This window comes from Ovis aries, chromosome 2 (genome assembly GCF_016772045.2).
Source record: "Ovis aries strain OAR_USU_Benz2616 breed Rambouillet chromosome 2, ARS-UI_Ramb_v3.0, whole genome shotgun sequence".
Classification (NCBI taxonomy): domain Eukaryota; kingdom Metazoa; phylum Chordata; class Mammalia; order Artiodactyla; family Bovidae; genus Ovis; species Ovis aries.
Genome location: NC_056055.1, coordinates 84366250 through 84382621, shown reverse-complemented (window position 1 = coordinate 84382621; position 16372 = coordinate 84366250). Strand labels below are relative to the sequence as shown.

At 36.9% G+C, this 16372-nt stretch overlaps 1 protein-coding gene across 13 annotated transcripts in view; it reads right to left on the bottom strand.

Moving 5' to 3' along the window:
- Positions 1-739: 739 nt before the first annotated feature.
- Positions 740-16372, bottom strand: part of CCDC171 (coiled-coil domain containing 171) — a 352484-nt gene continuing 336851 nt past the window's right edge. For 10 of the 13 annotated variants that reach the window (XM_004004388.6, XM_060409497.1, XM_042243466.2 and 7 more), the window contains one exon: positions 740-3175. In XM_004004388.6, the coding sequence (XP_004004437.1) occupies positions 2954-3175 (222 nt within the window). In that variant the 3' untranslated portion in view covers positions 740-2953. Of the gene's footprint in view, positions 3176-11357; positions 11579-16372 lie in introns of those variants that run through there. The other 3 variants (XM_060409499.1, XM_027964564.3, XM_060409502.1) reach the window with 1 other exon arrangement.

Genomic DNA, 16372 nt, shown 5'->3' with positions numbered 1-16372 from the left:
TTCCAGTATTCTGGCCTGGAGAATTCCATGGACTACAGTCCATGGGGTCACAAAGAGTCAGACACGACTGAGCAACTTTCACTTACTGGCAATTCTCTCAATTTCGTACACCTCTTTGCATTCATATTACATCAGTCTAAAATGTTTATGTTAAACATGCTGGCAAAAAACCTCAATAAGTAAGCATGATTTAGGTGCCAAAACAATAACTTTAAGAATCCCTTTGATGGTGATGGACGATACAGTATTTTTCTAGATCACAGAAGGTAAGAAAATCTACATACTAAAGGGTAAAGTAAAAATTCTCTTCCCTTCCAAAAATATTTGAAGTTGTCCTCCTGAGAAAAGTCTACTTTATACATCATTCTTAAGGAAGTAAAGAAGCTGATAGAGCAACCATCCTCGTCAACACAACACAGATCTCAAATATGCAGCGATTGGTCACTGAGGTGCTCAGAAGCAGTCTAGAGTTTCTCAGATCTCCATAGGATATGTCATTAAATCTTCTCCTCCTGCTGGGTCTGACTTCTGGGGAAAAAAGCATATGGTATAAAAATTACTATATTTGGTAGTGAATACTAATGATTGCTCAGAAGGCTCATCCTTCAGTCTCTATGGCCTTTAGCATCTAGTTGGATACAAATGTGACATGCTTTGATTTGATTTAATAATCTTTTTGAATTTATAGTTCAGAATTAATTATATAAAGTTTATCTATAAAATCAGATATTCACATTAATGGAGAGACATATACATTTATTTCTGGTGTTATCCCATTAACAGACTGTAAAATTAAGGCGAGAAGACCAAGGTCTGTCCAAGGCAAAATTTACAAAGGTGCTCCTTCCCCTTTAATTACTAGGATATGGAAACAGATTTAACACAAACATACACATACCAGACATATATGTGATGTAAGGTGACACTGTTTTTCTACAGTGTGAGAACTGGAAGCTCAATGATGTCATATGAACCATATTTGATACCTATATTGCCAATATATTAATTACTATATGGAATGGCAAAAGAAAGTACTTTGAAACATGCAGAACTTATTCTATGATCTATATAAAAACAACAGCATTTTCTGTGTTATAATAAATTTGCAAGTTGAATTTCATACATGTTATATTACATTACACAGGGCATGTCCTTTAATATTCAAAACCCAGAATGGTTAATAAAAAGAACTCCAAGGAAAAAATTGAGAGAAATTTGGTTAAAGATGTTATTTTACTTCATAGAAATAGCTTTCTGATGATTTATATAAAGCTTATTATATTGGCCCAGTACTATGAGAATACACAGCATGACAGTAATAGTGCTGTGTTATCTCAGATGGTGTAAATCACTTGGTTGATTTGGCTAATACGTAAATAGTACACCAATTTTATTTACCAAGGCCAATTGATAAATTCTTAAAAACTGGGTATATTTGAATCAAATGTCACTGTTAAGTTAAGACAATATAGATTCCATAATACATACTGTTGTTTTCTAATGTATCTATAATGAAACTCCATAATGAAACGTAATATAAAATATGGATTTTTGTATTAAAACTCTTCATCAGAAAGTACAGCTCACATCAGAAGTTAATATCACTGGGGAGTTAAATGATTAAAACAAAAACAAATAACGTATTACAAATAGCCTTTTGTTCTTCACTTACTATGATGCAAACTGCAAGGATTTAACCTTTAAGGGTTAAAGAGTTTAATCAATGTCAATGTCTGATCTTCTGAAGGCGATAAAGAACAGTCTGTCTAGCGATACCCAACAGAACATCACTTTGTCAAGCCACAAAGCACCCAAAAGCTTGTCAAGTAAGTTCCCAGAAACCTCTTTGTGGTTAGAACTCAGCTCCTTCTTGCTTGACCTATTATTTGATATTTGACCACTTGGTTGCAAGACACTTGCTCTTTCTAGCTGAAATGTCACTGGGGCATCTTGTCAGCTCCCCGACATCTCGGCCTGACATACAATTTTACTTTTGTGTGCTACAAGGCAGAAAATGCAGGGCAATGGCCTTGTTTTAAATTCTGTCAGCATCAAAGATGGGCGTCACTCTTGGGTCCTACCAACCACACAAACAAAAAAGGAGTCTATTTTGAAGGTCAAAACAGCCATTACCTTGAAGTTTTTCAGCTTATTCTAAATATGTTATGTGCTGTACTGGTGTGGGAACTGTCCTTAAAAAGTGCCTAAAAGCACCACAGACATCTTCCCAGCACAAGTGCTCGACTTTCTTATCAAAAGCAGGCTTGCTAAAAAGGAGGCGTTTTCAATGCCTGCAGGGACCAGATGCAGCAGTTAACTTAACTTGTTCAAATGGGCAAGTGGTATCATGTAGCTTTACAAGGAGCAACCTGACCTTCTCACATTGACCAGGAGTGACATTATTGTGCAGGAGGAGAAGCAGTCACATCATTTCTGTTTTGCACAACCTGCTTAAAGTTTGCAACTAAATGCTTGTCTTCAGTTGAGCTGACAAGAGAGAAGAGGGGGCTCAGTGAACCATGGCAGGGCTGCCATGAAATGACAGGAATCATTGGCATACATTTCAAATAGCTCTCTCAATCCTATTAAAGTATTGCAGTCCTGCTTTAAAATAGACAAGTATGAAACAACTTTGATAGATAGAGACTAAAATGGCTTATTGATTTTTTTAAGTCTGAAGGAAATTACCTAAAATGTGTCATTCTTTAACATTTAAAAATATGTTACATAAAAATGAGTAACTGTGATAATAAATAAAACTTAGAGGGGAAAAAAGTTGGTTATTTCATTATTCGAGGAGACATAGATACCTGAACACATCAAGATATTACACAATTTTTAAAAACCCATGGCCACTTGAGCTGAAACAAAATTCAACTGATAAGAAAATCCCCCATCACAACAATTTTAATTGTACTGTTAACTTTTCCTGCATGCTTTTTATTTCATAAAGTCATAATCCAATCTGAGCTGGTCGCTTGGCAGTAGCAGACATTGTCACTGGAGACGATTGAGAAGATGCCAGGGGCGCAGGGTTTATAAGTGTTTCCTTTAAGAAAGTGTAAGTTGTGTCAAGTTCAGCTTTCAATGGCAAAAAATCCCCAACATCAATTGTGTCAGCAGGAAGAGCAGCTCTTGAAGGAATGGAGAGATTTGAATGGTCCCGTGATCCTGTCTATGATACAAAAAGAAGAGAACAATAAACATAGAATTGAAAACTCAAACAGAGTCTAAACCCATAAACAGAGAAGTGGACTAAGAATCATAATATGAAATGGGGTGGAAACAGCGATTTAAATAATCTATATGATAATATATAAATATTAAATTATTTTCCAAGTTGTGATTGAACCTCATTTGTTCTATATCGTAAACTTGCTGGGACATCAGGAATTGGGCTAAACACTAAAACTTTGTAGAAAACTTTTATCAAGTTATTGAATCAAAAAGTCAGTACAATCAGGCATTTTTGCCTCTTCTTCCATCCACTGGCAAATTACAGAAACCAATTCTAATAATAATGTTTATTTCATTATGCTCTATATTCATGTGTGTGTGCTGAGTCGTTCAGTCATGTCTAACTCTCTGCGACCCTCTGGACTGTAGCCCACCAGGCTCCTCTGTCCAGGGGATTTTCCAGGCAAGAATACTGGAGTGGGTTGCCATTTCCTCTTCCAGGGGATCTTTCTGATCCAGGAATCAAACCTGCTTCTCCTGCATTGGCAGGTGGATTCTTTACCACTAAGTTCACCTGGGAAGCTCTCTATGATATATGCTATATAATTGGGAGATTAGACTGCTTAGAAAATTCATAACTATGAATATTTGTGTGTTTAAGTTATCACCCTGACATTTAATTGAACAATACAGCAGAAAGAAAAACAAGTCAATCCTTACACCCTATAGAAAATAGCATACCAACATATAAAATGCCAACGAAATGAACTATTTGTCTTTACCTTTAATAATACTGCCACCACCCTGTTTTAATGATGACTATTCTATTATAAGCATTTGGAAACCATATATCAAGATATGGGAATGCAACATGAAAACAGTTTGTCACATATTTTAAAACATTACTGCTACCCAGAAACTGTTGGAAATCAAACTTAAGAAACCCACACACTCATGAAATACTTAAAAACATAATTAATATTTTATTGAATCTATACATTTAAGTCTTAAGTAACAGCAGTAAACAGTAATTAACCCTTAACATAAATGAAGTCTTACTAGTAAAGCAGATAGGTGTTACTTTATGGCATTTATAGATAGGAGAAAAACAGCAATCAATTGTATGTCAGAATTTTCCAGATTCCCAGTAAATAAATGTTGCTGAAATAATAAGTCTAGTCCTAAGTGTCTCCATTAAAAAACACATTTATATTGCAGAGGTTTTAATAACAAAACATCTTTTTGGTAGATTCTCTTAAGGTTTTGACAACAAAACAGCATGAATGCTAAGGATCTGCTTTATTATGTCATATTATACAAAACCATTTCTACATGTGAAAGCATGAAGGAAGCAATCTCTGGCTTCAGAAACATATTAGAAATTCAACTGTTGTATGCGTTACTATTTTTGTGGATTTTTTTTAAAACTACAACTGGAGAAAAATCAATGACTGCATCTAACACCTAGTTCAGCAATTTTCTTTGATCTCCGTTCTTTTGATTTCTTGATTCTCCACTGCAAGCCTACAGCTGACGGAAATCATCTCTTTTTCTGCTGTAAGTTAAAAAGAAAAAGAAAAAAAAAAAAAACCCACCTAAAATGGCCACTCAAATGGCTTTATGAAGGAGAGGATTTAGCTTATCCTTGCTGAAAGAAAAGAACTCCCAAGGTCATATGTTGACCCTGCTTAGAAGCGCTGATGAGATTTCACTTGCACAACCTTAATGGGTGACCAGATCAGTTCAGAACCAGAACAGAGGCATCTCATTACATCAGAGGCCGGAGGTATAGATTCCTGCACTTTTCCTGCTGCTAGAACCATCTTTGGTGATTTTTTTTTAGCCCTGCGTCTGAATTGGCAGCATTATTACTTGATCGATTTTGCTGCTGTAAAGACTACAATGCCATCTGCTAACTGATTCTGCCAGAACTGGGGGTAAGAGGGACAACGGAAGAGCAGGAGATGGTGGGGGTGATTCTCTTCATAATAAAAGTCAGAGCAATGGTACTATTTATTATGATCAAAGAGTATTGGCAGGCAAGCCTTCAACAAGTTTCTTGTTACATCTTTATACTTCAGGTTCTGGTTTAAGAAAACTGTATATGTGCAGAATCAGACCAAGGAAGCTCAGCTACTCTCTGAGAAAATCTCCTCCTTGATGCTTTCGACTAGAGAAAGATAATTGTGCCAAACTGACCAACCACTCCTGTTAGATATATCTTACTCAAATCCATATTCTGTACTTGAAATTTCCTTTTCTGTTCTTATGAGTCCATCAACCTAACATTACAGGAAAGGTCTTTAACTGCTCACTTTTAAACTCTACAAAGGGGCGCCTCTTTTACTTTTTCTTATGTCTTACTTTTTCTTAGTCTTACTTTTTCTTATGTCTATTTTCCATCATGTAGCCTGAAAGCATTTTTTATTTCTAATATAAATTTTTTGACCAAATAACCTTGAAATTGGGGTATTGAGTATGTCTTTGGTATTTCAAACCAGAGTCTCACTTTTTGTGTACCTGAGATTCTGATTTGAAACACTAAAGAAATAATATATCCTAAACATGGGAAACAACATTAAAAAGAAGAGATTTCTGTATCATACAGCAAATCCCCACTGGCTCTCTATCTTACATATGGTAATTCATATGTTTCAAGACTACTCTCTCAATTTGCCTCACCCGCTCCTTCCCCTGCTGTGGCCACAAGCCTGTTCCCTAGGCCTGCATCTCTATCTGGTGCTCTGTGACAACCTAGAGGGGTGGGATGGGGTGACAGCTGGAGGAGGTTCAAGAGGAAGGGGACATATATATATTTATGGCTGATTCATGCTGTGGTGTGGCAAAAGCCAACACAATATTGTAAAGCAATTATCCTCCAATAAAGATTTTTTTAATGGAAAAAAAGAAGAGATTTCTTTGAAGATTTGCACCCCTCGAAACACAAACCCTCCATCAAGTAAACAGACTTACTTTTGTGTAAATGAAAATAATTGTTTTTCTGTTACTGAGGTCATATGCTAGACTGCATGTACTGCTAGAAAATAATATTTTCCATGACATACAATAAAACTTGATTTTAAGTCACTTAATAGCTTATAAGCAAACTAGCAAAACTTCTGGTGAGATCTTGATTTGAAAATATGATGTTAAAATAACAAGTAAATATGTTGTAAATAATATTCAGAAATATAACACTTTTAATATAACACAGAGAGTAAGAGGCAGTTAAATAATTTTTTATCAGAGACCATTAAAAGTTAATATTCACCATCTGATATTATATTTTAAATCTGTGGTCATTTAAGCTACTTTTTAAACTGCTGAGGTGTTCTGATAGTCTCTCATGTAAATCAAAATTTAGGCAATTTTTTAAAAAGAAATTAGCTACCTGAAATAAAAGCTAGGTGTCATGTGAATCTTTATGGAGGCACTTTTATTTACTTAATAAGCTGTAAATGATTCTATCTGAGCTGTTATAGTCCATCAGTTAAATATATATTCACAATACAAAATGTGTCTACTAAATTTCTGTATTTTAAAAATCTTATGAAATATAGTAATTAGACATGTCCATTAACCATTTTTCAAGACTTTAATATCTCCATTTTCTAAAGGTGTTTTTTAACAACAAAAATAAATATAACACTAGTGTAATAATAAGATAATGACTAAACTGTCTATATATCAAAGTCACTTTGCAGACCAAGGCTTCTAAAACAATGACTATCTCTAAGCCATCTGTCTCCTGTGCAGCATTTACGATAAAGTTAAGTCTTCCAGAATCTAGTAGTATAAAAAATGAGGAGTGATTTAATTTAGTAAGCCTGAATAGTATTGCAAGGAGATTATGCCAGGCAAATAGTATGGTGAAAGGAGTATTGGACTAGAGATCAGAAGACTATATTTTTTCCCTCCCAGTTCTGTTACAATTCAGCTGTGTCATTTAGGTGAGTGAATTAGTACTCCTAGGTCTCACTTACTTTGCCTAAAAAAATGAAGAGCAGATGATACCATTCTAATGGCAGAAAGTGAAGAGGAACTGAAGAGCCTCTTGATGAGAGTGAAAGGGGAGAGGGAGAAAGCTGACTTAAAATGCAACATCCAAAAAACTAAGATCATGGCATCTGGTCCCATTACTTCATGGCAAATAGGTTGGGGGGAAAGTGGAAACAGTGACAGATTTTATTTTCTTGGCCTCCAAAATCATGATGGATGATGACTGCAGCCATGAAATTAAAAGACGCTTGCTCCTTGGAAGAAAACCTATGACAAACGTAGACAAAAGTATTAAAAAACAGGGACATCACTTTGCTGACAAAGGTCCAGAGTAGTCATGTATGGATGTGAGAGCTGGACCATAAAGAAGGCCTAGCATCAAAGAATTGATGCTTTTGAACTGTGGTGCAGGAGAAGACTTTTGAGAGTCCCTTAGACTGCAAGGAGATCAAATCAGTCAATCTTAAAGGAATTCAACCCTGAATATTCATTGGAAGGACTGATGCTGAAGCTGAAGCTCCAATACTTTGGCCACCTGGTACAAAGAGCTGACTCACAGGAAGAAACCCAAATGCTGGGAAAGACTGAGGACAGGAGGAGAAGGGGGCAAGAGAGGATGAGATGGTTGGATGGCATTACTGACTCAATGGACATGAGTCTGAGCCAGCTCCAGGAGGTAGTGAAGGACAGAGAAGCCAGGAGTGCTGCAATTCATGGAGTTGCAAAGAGTTGGATATGACTTAGTAACTGAAGAACAGGACTCTTTCTAGCTCTGAAGTTCTATATGTCCACCATGATTCCAACCCATGATGATGTATGGCATAAGGTGAACACCTAACTTTTGTGAATACCATTAACCCATAAATCAGAGTTCCTAAACATAATTCTTCAGATTTTGAGAGGATATAGATGGGCCGCTCTTAAGGGGAAGGAATACATACTGCAGATGATTCTTTAAAAAAGCCAAATAGATAATAAAATGAGCCATAGTTTAGATGAGGTAGCTACATTCAATTAAATTCTGTGATACATTTTTTATTACTTTGACCTCCATGATGATGTTTTAAGCTCTGTAAATTATTGACTGATTTTAAGTAGAGTACGCAGCTCTACATAAACTGATGAAGGAATCAAAGTACCCACAAGAGGGCCTTATGAAGAGGCTCCCTCGCCATTTCTACTTTAGCTCCTAATACGTTCTTATCACTAGAGTCTTAGTAATCAGAACACAGAATTTTCTTCCTTCTGAATGCTTCAAGTTAGATAACCAAATTTTACCTATTTTCCACTTTTGCCATTAGGCCTCACAGGATACTACAGTTTATACAGTCAGATTTGACAATAATTACGTGTATAGTTTTCTCTTGTGGAATGCTTAGTTATGCACCTCAGATATCTGTCTATCTATCTGTTTATTCATTAAACCACACACACATATACATATACCTGATAAATATAGCTACACACATATACTTGCTATACATGTATATGTGTGTATATAAACATATACAAATATATATATATATATATATACATATATATATATATATACACCCTTCTAGCACATTATTAAATATTTATTCCCTGGAGTCATCAATTATAACTTTGAGTTACCAATACCAAACATGTAGAAATATTTTACACATTCCTCCCTCCGCAAGTTATTACAACCTTAGTACAGACCAGTTTCATCTTTAGCTCACTAACAAGATAGGCTAGGTGGGGATATGTGAGTCAGCAGGGCCCTGTAAAACAGTCTCCAGAGAGAGAGAGAACACAATCTGAGAAGTTTAGACACTTAGAGATTAGAAAGGAAGGGCAACCATAAAGGGAGAAACAAATCAGAAAAGAGAGGTAGAAGATACTAATAACCAACTCGATTCACATCACAGCAATTTACTCCTCAAGCAGACAGTTCACATTCGTTCGAAAGCCAGAGTTCTTAAGTCAGTCTGGTTCAGTTTCAGCCTCAATGACTTGGTTAATGTGGTAGATTAATTAGATTATGCCTTCCTTATAAGCATGCTCTTTGCCATGTGACCCTGCAGTTGTCTGCAGCCTGGTTCACAAGCACACTGTTGCCCTACCCAGCTAGTCTAGCATTTCCTTACTTGTACTCTATAATCTGCTTACATGGACTTGCAGATTTTTACATAGGCTTGAGGCTTCCCTGATAGCTCAATTGGTAAGGAATCCATCTGCAATGCAGGAGACCCCAGTTCAACTCCTGGGTCGGGAAGATCTGCTGGAGAAAAGATAGGCTACCCACTCCAGTATTCTGGCCTAGAGAATTCCGTCCATGGGGTCGCAAAGTCGGACACGGACACGAGTGAGTGATTTTCACTTCACTTCACTTTACATGGACTTGTGAGTCAGGAAATGAGATGTTCCATAGCTCACACCTGCCTCTGGTCTGTTCACTGTCTGGTATACACCTCTATCCTTTGTGGGATGAGTATGCCTTCTCTACCTTTCAGACTCTGCCAAGGTTCTCCTCCTTGGAAGCCCTTTTCAACTCATTGCCACACACTTCCCCAACTGCTGTGAGCTGCTACATTCAATCACATGTTGGCATTCCTTTGTGAACATTTATTTTTCTGTTTTCACTTACTTGTATTCATTCATCTCCCCAGAAAACTATAAGCACCTAGGGTAATGGAATCATGACTTTGTATTCCTAGCACTTAGAAGAGTATCTGAAAATAAGATTTCCAACTGATGAATGAATAAACAAACCACTCATGTTATTATTTCATGATTTTGGTTTTGTATTTTATATTTGGTTATTTCACATATATACAGATTATGTCACAATTAAAAGTAGCACAGTGCACTGGAAAGAATTCAGGCTTTGAAGCTGAAGAGGCCTCGGGTTTTGAGTCTGCCGTGTACTCACTATGTAATCTAAGACATGTTTCTTAACCTGTTTGAGCCTGCATCTTATCCATTATATATGAAGACTAATCCTTTATGGAGCTGTTACAAGGATTAAATGAAATAATATACAAAAAAATGCATAACATACAGTAGCTCCCCTTCGCCTCTCTTTCTACTCTTCTCAAGTGATAATAAATTCCAAATTTTGAACTAACATGTATGAACATAAATGTCAGGCACTGTGCTATGTTCAGCTTTACAGGCATTATCTCAACTCTCATAGCCACTCAATGGGAAGGTACTACTACTCTTCATTTTATAGTCAAAGAACCAGGGATCACAAGAGTGGCAAGCACTGCTCCACGTTGCACAGCTTGTTAAGTGGTGCAAAGGGATCTGACTCTTGATCCATGATTCTTCTCCCCTTATGCCTGGCCACCACCTTACCACATCACCCAAAGAAGACACAGCCTCAGGCTTATTCATATCCAGAGCTATTTCATAAAGACAGTAAGGGCTCAACAAATCTCTGTGAAAGTGGAAAAGAAAAGCACGTAGGTTGTACTAGAGGTTAAAAATAGATGTTTCGTTTCTTATAGTCCACTTGAATATCCACAGTACTGGAGTAAATGAATAGATTTTTTGATATTTACATAAAATAAAAGTTCTAGCCCTTTCACCAGAGAAGCTTGTATGTTGCTACATTCAGAGATTACACTCAGCGCTGAAGTTTTAAATTACACCATAACAGTTAAACTTTAATTTTAAATTGCTTTAAAGATGTCTTGTGCCTGACAAGATAACAATTCACATTTCCTTCTCTTGGATGTTTAGACTTCCTGACATGATTGAGGTTGGAAAAAGAGTCAAAGAATTTTCCCAGATGGCTTTTGTTCTTTCTTTTCTTATATTCCTTCACACCCCTGTGCTCCCAGTCTGCTCCTTTCCCGGCAATTCTGATACACCTGACAGTAGAGAATACTAGAAATGGTCAGAAAATTCAAAAAAGACCATTTCCCCCCTGGATCTTAAGAATATAAATTTTTCAAACAATCAGAGAGAATGTGAAAAGTAAATATATCCATACACTCATGTATATTAAAAAGGGACAAAAATTGAATAAAAATGTATGCTTAATTAATTGAATTAATTGAATAAATAAACTTAATAGAAAATTGCCATTGCAAAACTGAAATGAAAAGCTGATAAAATATATGCAACACATATGAGAGCCATAGGGTAGTTTTCTTAAATTACAAAAAACTTATGAAAATCAAGAAAAAGAAGAACCTAATTAGAAAATAGGCTTTGGATAGTGCATTTATTAATACTGGATTCAGCTGTAACAGGAAACTCAAAATGTCAGTGGCTTTAACAAGACAGGAGTTTATTCCTCTCTGATATAGCTATATGGAGCTACCAGGAATCCAGACTGCTTCTACCTTGGGTTCCACAGTCTCAGTATGTGGCTTCCACCTCCAGGATCCAAAATGGTTGTTCAAGTTCCAGCCATTATGTCTGCATTCTAGCCAGAAGAAAGAAGGACAGTAAAGGAGAAGGTATCACTTACATTTGAAAACATCTCCTAAAATCAGAGTACTTTTGTTTACAACCCATTGGTTAGAATTTAGCCATGTGGCTAACTTAGTTTCAGGGAAGTCTGAAAAATACAGCTTCCCCCTGCCCTTGAATGGCCTGGGTAATAGTAAGAGGTTCAATTACAAAGAAAGAATGAGAAAAGAGGTCAGGAAACCACTGACAGCCTTCACCTCAGATATATATTGGCTGCTTGGTGGAGGGCAGAGAAATACAATAACCAATAAACATATAAAAAAAAAGAGGTAAACCTCATTCACAATTAAAGAAACGCAACACAAAATGTGACAGTGGAAGCTTACTTTTTGCCTATAAAATAGCCGAAAATTTAGATGTCTGATGAAACCCACTGCTAAGAGAGGGAAACAGGCAAGTTCCTACCACATAGCCTGGGCTGTACTCTGGTGCAAACTTTCGGGAACACAAAACTTAAATTGTACCTGTTTTTGATTCAGTAATTCCACTGTTAGACATTTCTTCTATGGCTACACCCACAGAAGCTCACCAAGATAAGCATACAGACACATTCATCAAAGAATTCTTTTAGAAAAACACTTTCAAAATGAAACTGAAGTGTTAAGTGAAGTATGATACAATCATATAATACAACAATTTTGAAAACTGATGTAAATACTGATGTAGAAATACATCCAAGTGAAATAAGATTCAAAACAGTGCATGCTCATGTGCACACACATGCGTGTCTGTGTGTGTGTATAAAGAGAAAGAACCCATTTGTATGAAAAAATACATAAATAAGTACAGGGAATTCCCTGGCAGTCCAGTGGTTAGGGCTTTGTGCTTCCACTACAAGGAGCTTGGTTCAATCCCTGATTGGGGAACTGAGATCCCACATGCTGCACAGAGCAGCCAAAAAATAGTATAAACACATACATGTATACATACATCTTTTCTTCTTTCTGGAAAGAGAATCACAGAAACTGCTAATTGTTTATAGAAAAGGAGAATAAACTGGAGAATATATTATAAGGGAAAAGCTTTGAAAGTCCAAAATATTTTCTTTCTGTGTTTTTTTATCTTTAAAACTACTGAATCACGATCAAAGGTTTTAAACTGGCAGTTCACAAAAGTCAAAATACAACTGATTAACAAACAAATGGGAAACATGGTAACTGCCAATAGTAATCAAAAATATAAGGGAAGTGAGATGTTCATTACCAATCAAAATTCAATTAAAAAATTGTGGTAATTGATGTTCGTGAAGGCATTAAAAAACAGGCATTCACAAATTGCTAGTGATGTACAAATTGATTGAACCATTTGGACTATAACTTGGCAACTGTCTTGAAATAGTTAAAGCCATTGACCCAACAATTCCATTTATGATTAGTTTCTTAATGTTAATAACAGACAAAAGTTAGAAATAATCTGATATTCAATAACAGAAGTACATTTAAGTAAGCTTTAGTCACTTGATGGAATATTATATGGCTATAAAATTTATGGTTATATTAACAAATAGTTGTAGAACACAGACAAATGCTGAGGCTTGACCAGGGGTCAGAAGCCTTTTTCTATTGAGGATCAGATAAACATTTCATGCTTTGCAAGCCATATGTCTCTGTTGCAACTACTAAACTCTGCTGTTGTAGCCCCAAAGCAACTATAGATAATATATATAAATGAATTAGTGTGGCCATGTTCCAATAAAACTGCATTAATGAACACTGAAATTTGAATTTACCATAATTTTCACATCATGAAATATTATTCTTTTTTAATTCATTTTTTAAACATTTAAACATGTAAAAACCATTCTTAGTTTACAGGCTATACAAAAACAGATGGAAAGTAGATTTGGTTCACAGGCTGTGCTTTTGCCCACCCTTGAGCAAGACTATATAAATGAAAATGAGATACACAAAATTACATAGGATACTTGTTGTGAGGTATTGAGACTGCAGGAATTTTTTTCCCCTAAGCTTCTGAATTTTCCAATTATCTATAGCACTTTTATAACTAAAACTGCTTTATTGAAAAAGACTAATTTTATACATACTGAAACCCATATTTTAGTATAGTTAGGACTCTGAACTGTGTGGTCAAAATGAAATGTAATTGGTTTGTTAAAGGTCTCAGAGGGGAGGTCATGAACCAAGTGTTTTCGCAAGTTTTGAAAATCGGATTTTAATTTAGCTGAGAACACTTTCTTCCTTCAATGTTTCCAGGTATCTAACTCATATCCACCATCTGACATTAAGTACACACATATGAGTAACTCGCACCTCTGTACAAGCGTAGCTCCTCACGTGGAGTGCCTACTTACAACCTGCGTGCCTTTATTTAACTCCAAACAGCACTTCCCGCCACCAAGTTACGACTGCTGTGGTCAAAATGCACACATGTCACTCTCTCTGGGAACTATTAAGCAAAAGTTTTCTGACCACTTTTTCATTACTGAAGAATTTCCTCTTAAAGTTATAAGTCCTTTTTTATTCAATGTCAAAAATTTAGTAATATCTGGAAGCTATAAACTTAGACCTTTTAGCAGCATGTTTTTCTCTGAGTAGCAATACTGGCCATGCCCTCAGGTGAAAAAGAGCAGAAGAAGGAAGAAACATCTAAAATTGAAAGCTGTTTGAAAGAGATGGTTTTACTTAGTCTCACTAACGTGCTATCTGTCAGTCACATATTTCAACAAAATTAGCAATAAATTCGCATGTTAAAAATCGAAACCCATTTTTTCCTGCCCCTCCCTTCCAGGGCTGGTTTAAACGATGCTCCTTTGTTACTCCACTTTAATCAAACCTGAAATCCCCAGCCATTCTTCATGAAATGTTGCAAAGTCTTCATTCCCCTGCTGATGATCGAAGAGATCCGTGCTATATTCCCCAGGGCTGCTGGCCCTTCGGCCAGTGCCCCAGCTGGGCCTTTCTGGAGGGACTGGTTATCCTGAGTTAAAAGAATGTGGCCTCTCTGTTTCTCAGTGAGAGAGGAACCCTTCAGATGTAAGACAAATCATGTGATCTGGGGTTCACATCTGTGGAATGCCTTCCAATCACAACAAGCACTGGGGCATACGTTCCAAAACAAACCACTTAGCTGGCAATGACATTTCCTTTACATGATAGGCAGGAATGCTACTTCTGATAGAACCAGGCCATTTCCAGCAGTCTCAAACCAAACCCATCTCTAGGGAGAACATCTTATAGAACTGTGAGAGTAATGCAGCAACCACAAAATTCCAAAATAATAGAGCTACGGATTCCATTTCAAGAACCTACTCCCTGCATGACCAATTCCATATGATAAGACTTTCCCCAAGATAGCATCAGGACCCTAAATTAGCTCCACTCACTAATTCTTTTAATAGATATCTACTATCTATTAAAAGAATAAAATCAAAGAAGAAACTAAAATGCCTAGAAAGTGACAGACACTGTTCAGGGTACTGGGATACAGAAGTGAATTACACACCAAAATTTTCTGCCTTTAGAGAGTGCACCTTGTCCTTGACTACCTGTGTTTGGAGTCAGTTCTTAAATTATAATTTGTTCAATACTCTATAACCACACAACTGCTGTTTTGTAGTATTACATTTTGATGGACAATGGTACTTAGAGTTTGCTAGACTAACTGTTCCATGGACACAAGCAAGGTCCCAGTAATGAGTCACATTTCCCTAGTTCTTTCCTGACCAGATCACACATGACCTCAAACTCCCTGTCAAAAGTTGCTGGGTGTCTGACATCCTTCCATCAGGCCCTGCCTCCAACGTTATTAGAGAGACTCATTGTCATATGGGCACCATCTTTACACAGACTAGCCCTCCACCCACTCTTCCCTCTGAAACCTGTGGTAACTCGGACTGGAACCCAGTGTCTCACACTGTCTGTCATAAAACATTTCTTTCAGCTTTCACCTGTAGGCATCTTTTTCTCAGAGACCAGAAGCCAGGCCATAGGCCCACACGGAGGAGAAGACCTACAGTGCGTTCTCTGCTTCTCGTCACCTCCTCTGACCACCTGCCCCCAAAACCTCCACTTGCCCTTCAACCATCACCAAAGCCCTCAGTCACATAAACTCCCCAAGAGCCTGCACACCACTTTTTTACAAAGGCCTTGATTTGTTTGAAACGCAACTCAGGTTAGGGTAGCCACAAGATAACAATTTTGACAAAGGTTTTCAAGCTCTTTTCTAAAATTGTTCATCTGTTATTCAAGTGTCTCGTCATGTTCTCTAGTCTACAAACGCACTTTTAATTTTTCTAAGCAAGTCACTCCTTCAGACTTCTCTCTTTTTTCTACTTGACCTCTACTTTATTGTATATTTACTTATTATCTGAGAATATTCAAATTTTCTCTTGAAGACAAGAAAAAATAGGACAGATGTAACTCATAACAATTGTTAAACATAGAGAATGAATCAGCCAGTAGTGTGAGATAAGAGGCAGAATCTATATGATAGGAAAAGGTATTAGTCCGGTCCCCTGCAGGACAGGCTACTCCCAGACAAACAAAAAAGAGGGAGAGATGCATCACCTCCAGATTAATGTCAGCCTCAAATTGCCCCCAATGGCTCAGCCAATAAAGAATCTGTCTGCCAATGCAGGAGAAACAGGAGATGCGGGTTTGATGCCTGGGTTGGGAAGATCCCTTGAAGAAAGAAACGGCAAGCCACTCCAGTATTCTTGCCTGGAGAATCCTATGGACAGAGGAGCCTGGTGGGCTACAGTCCACAGGGTTGCAAAGAGTCAGATACA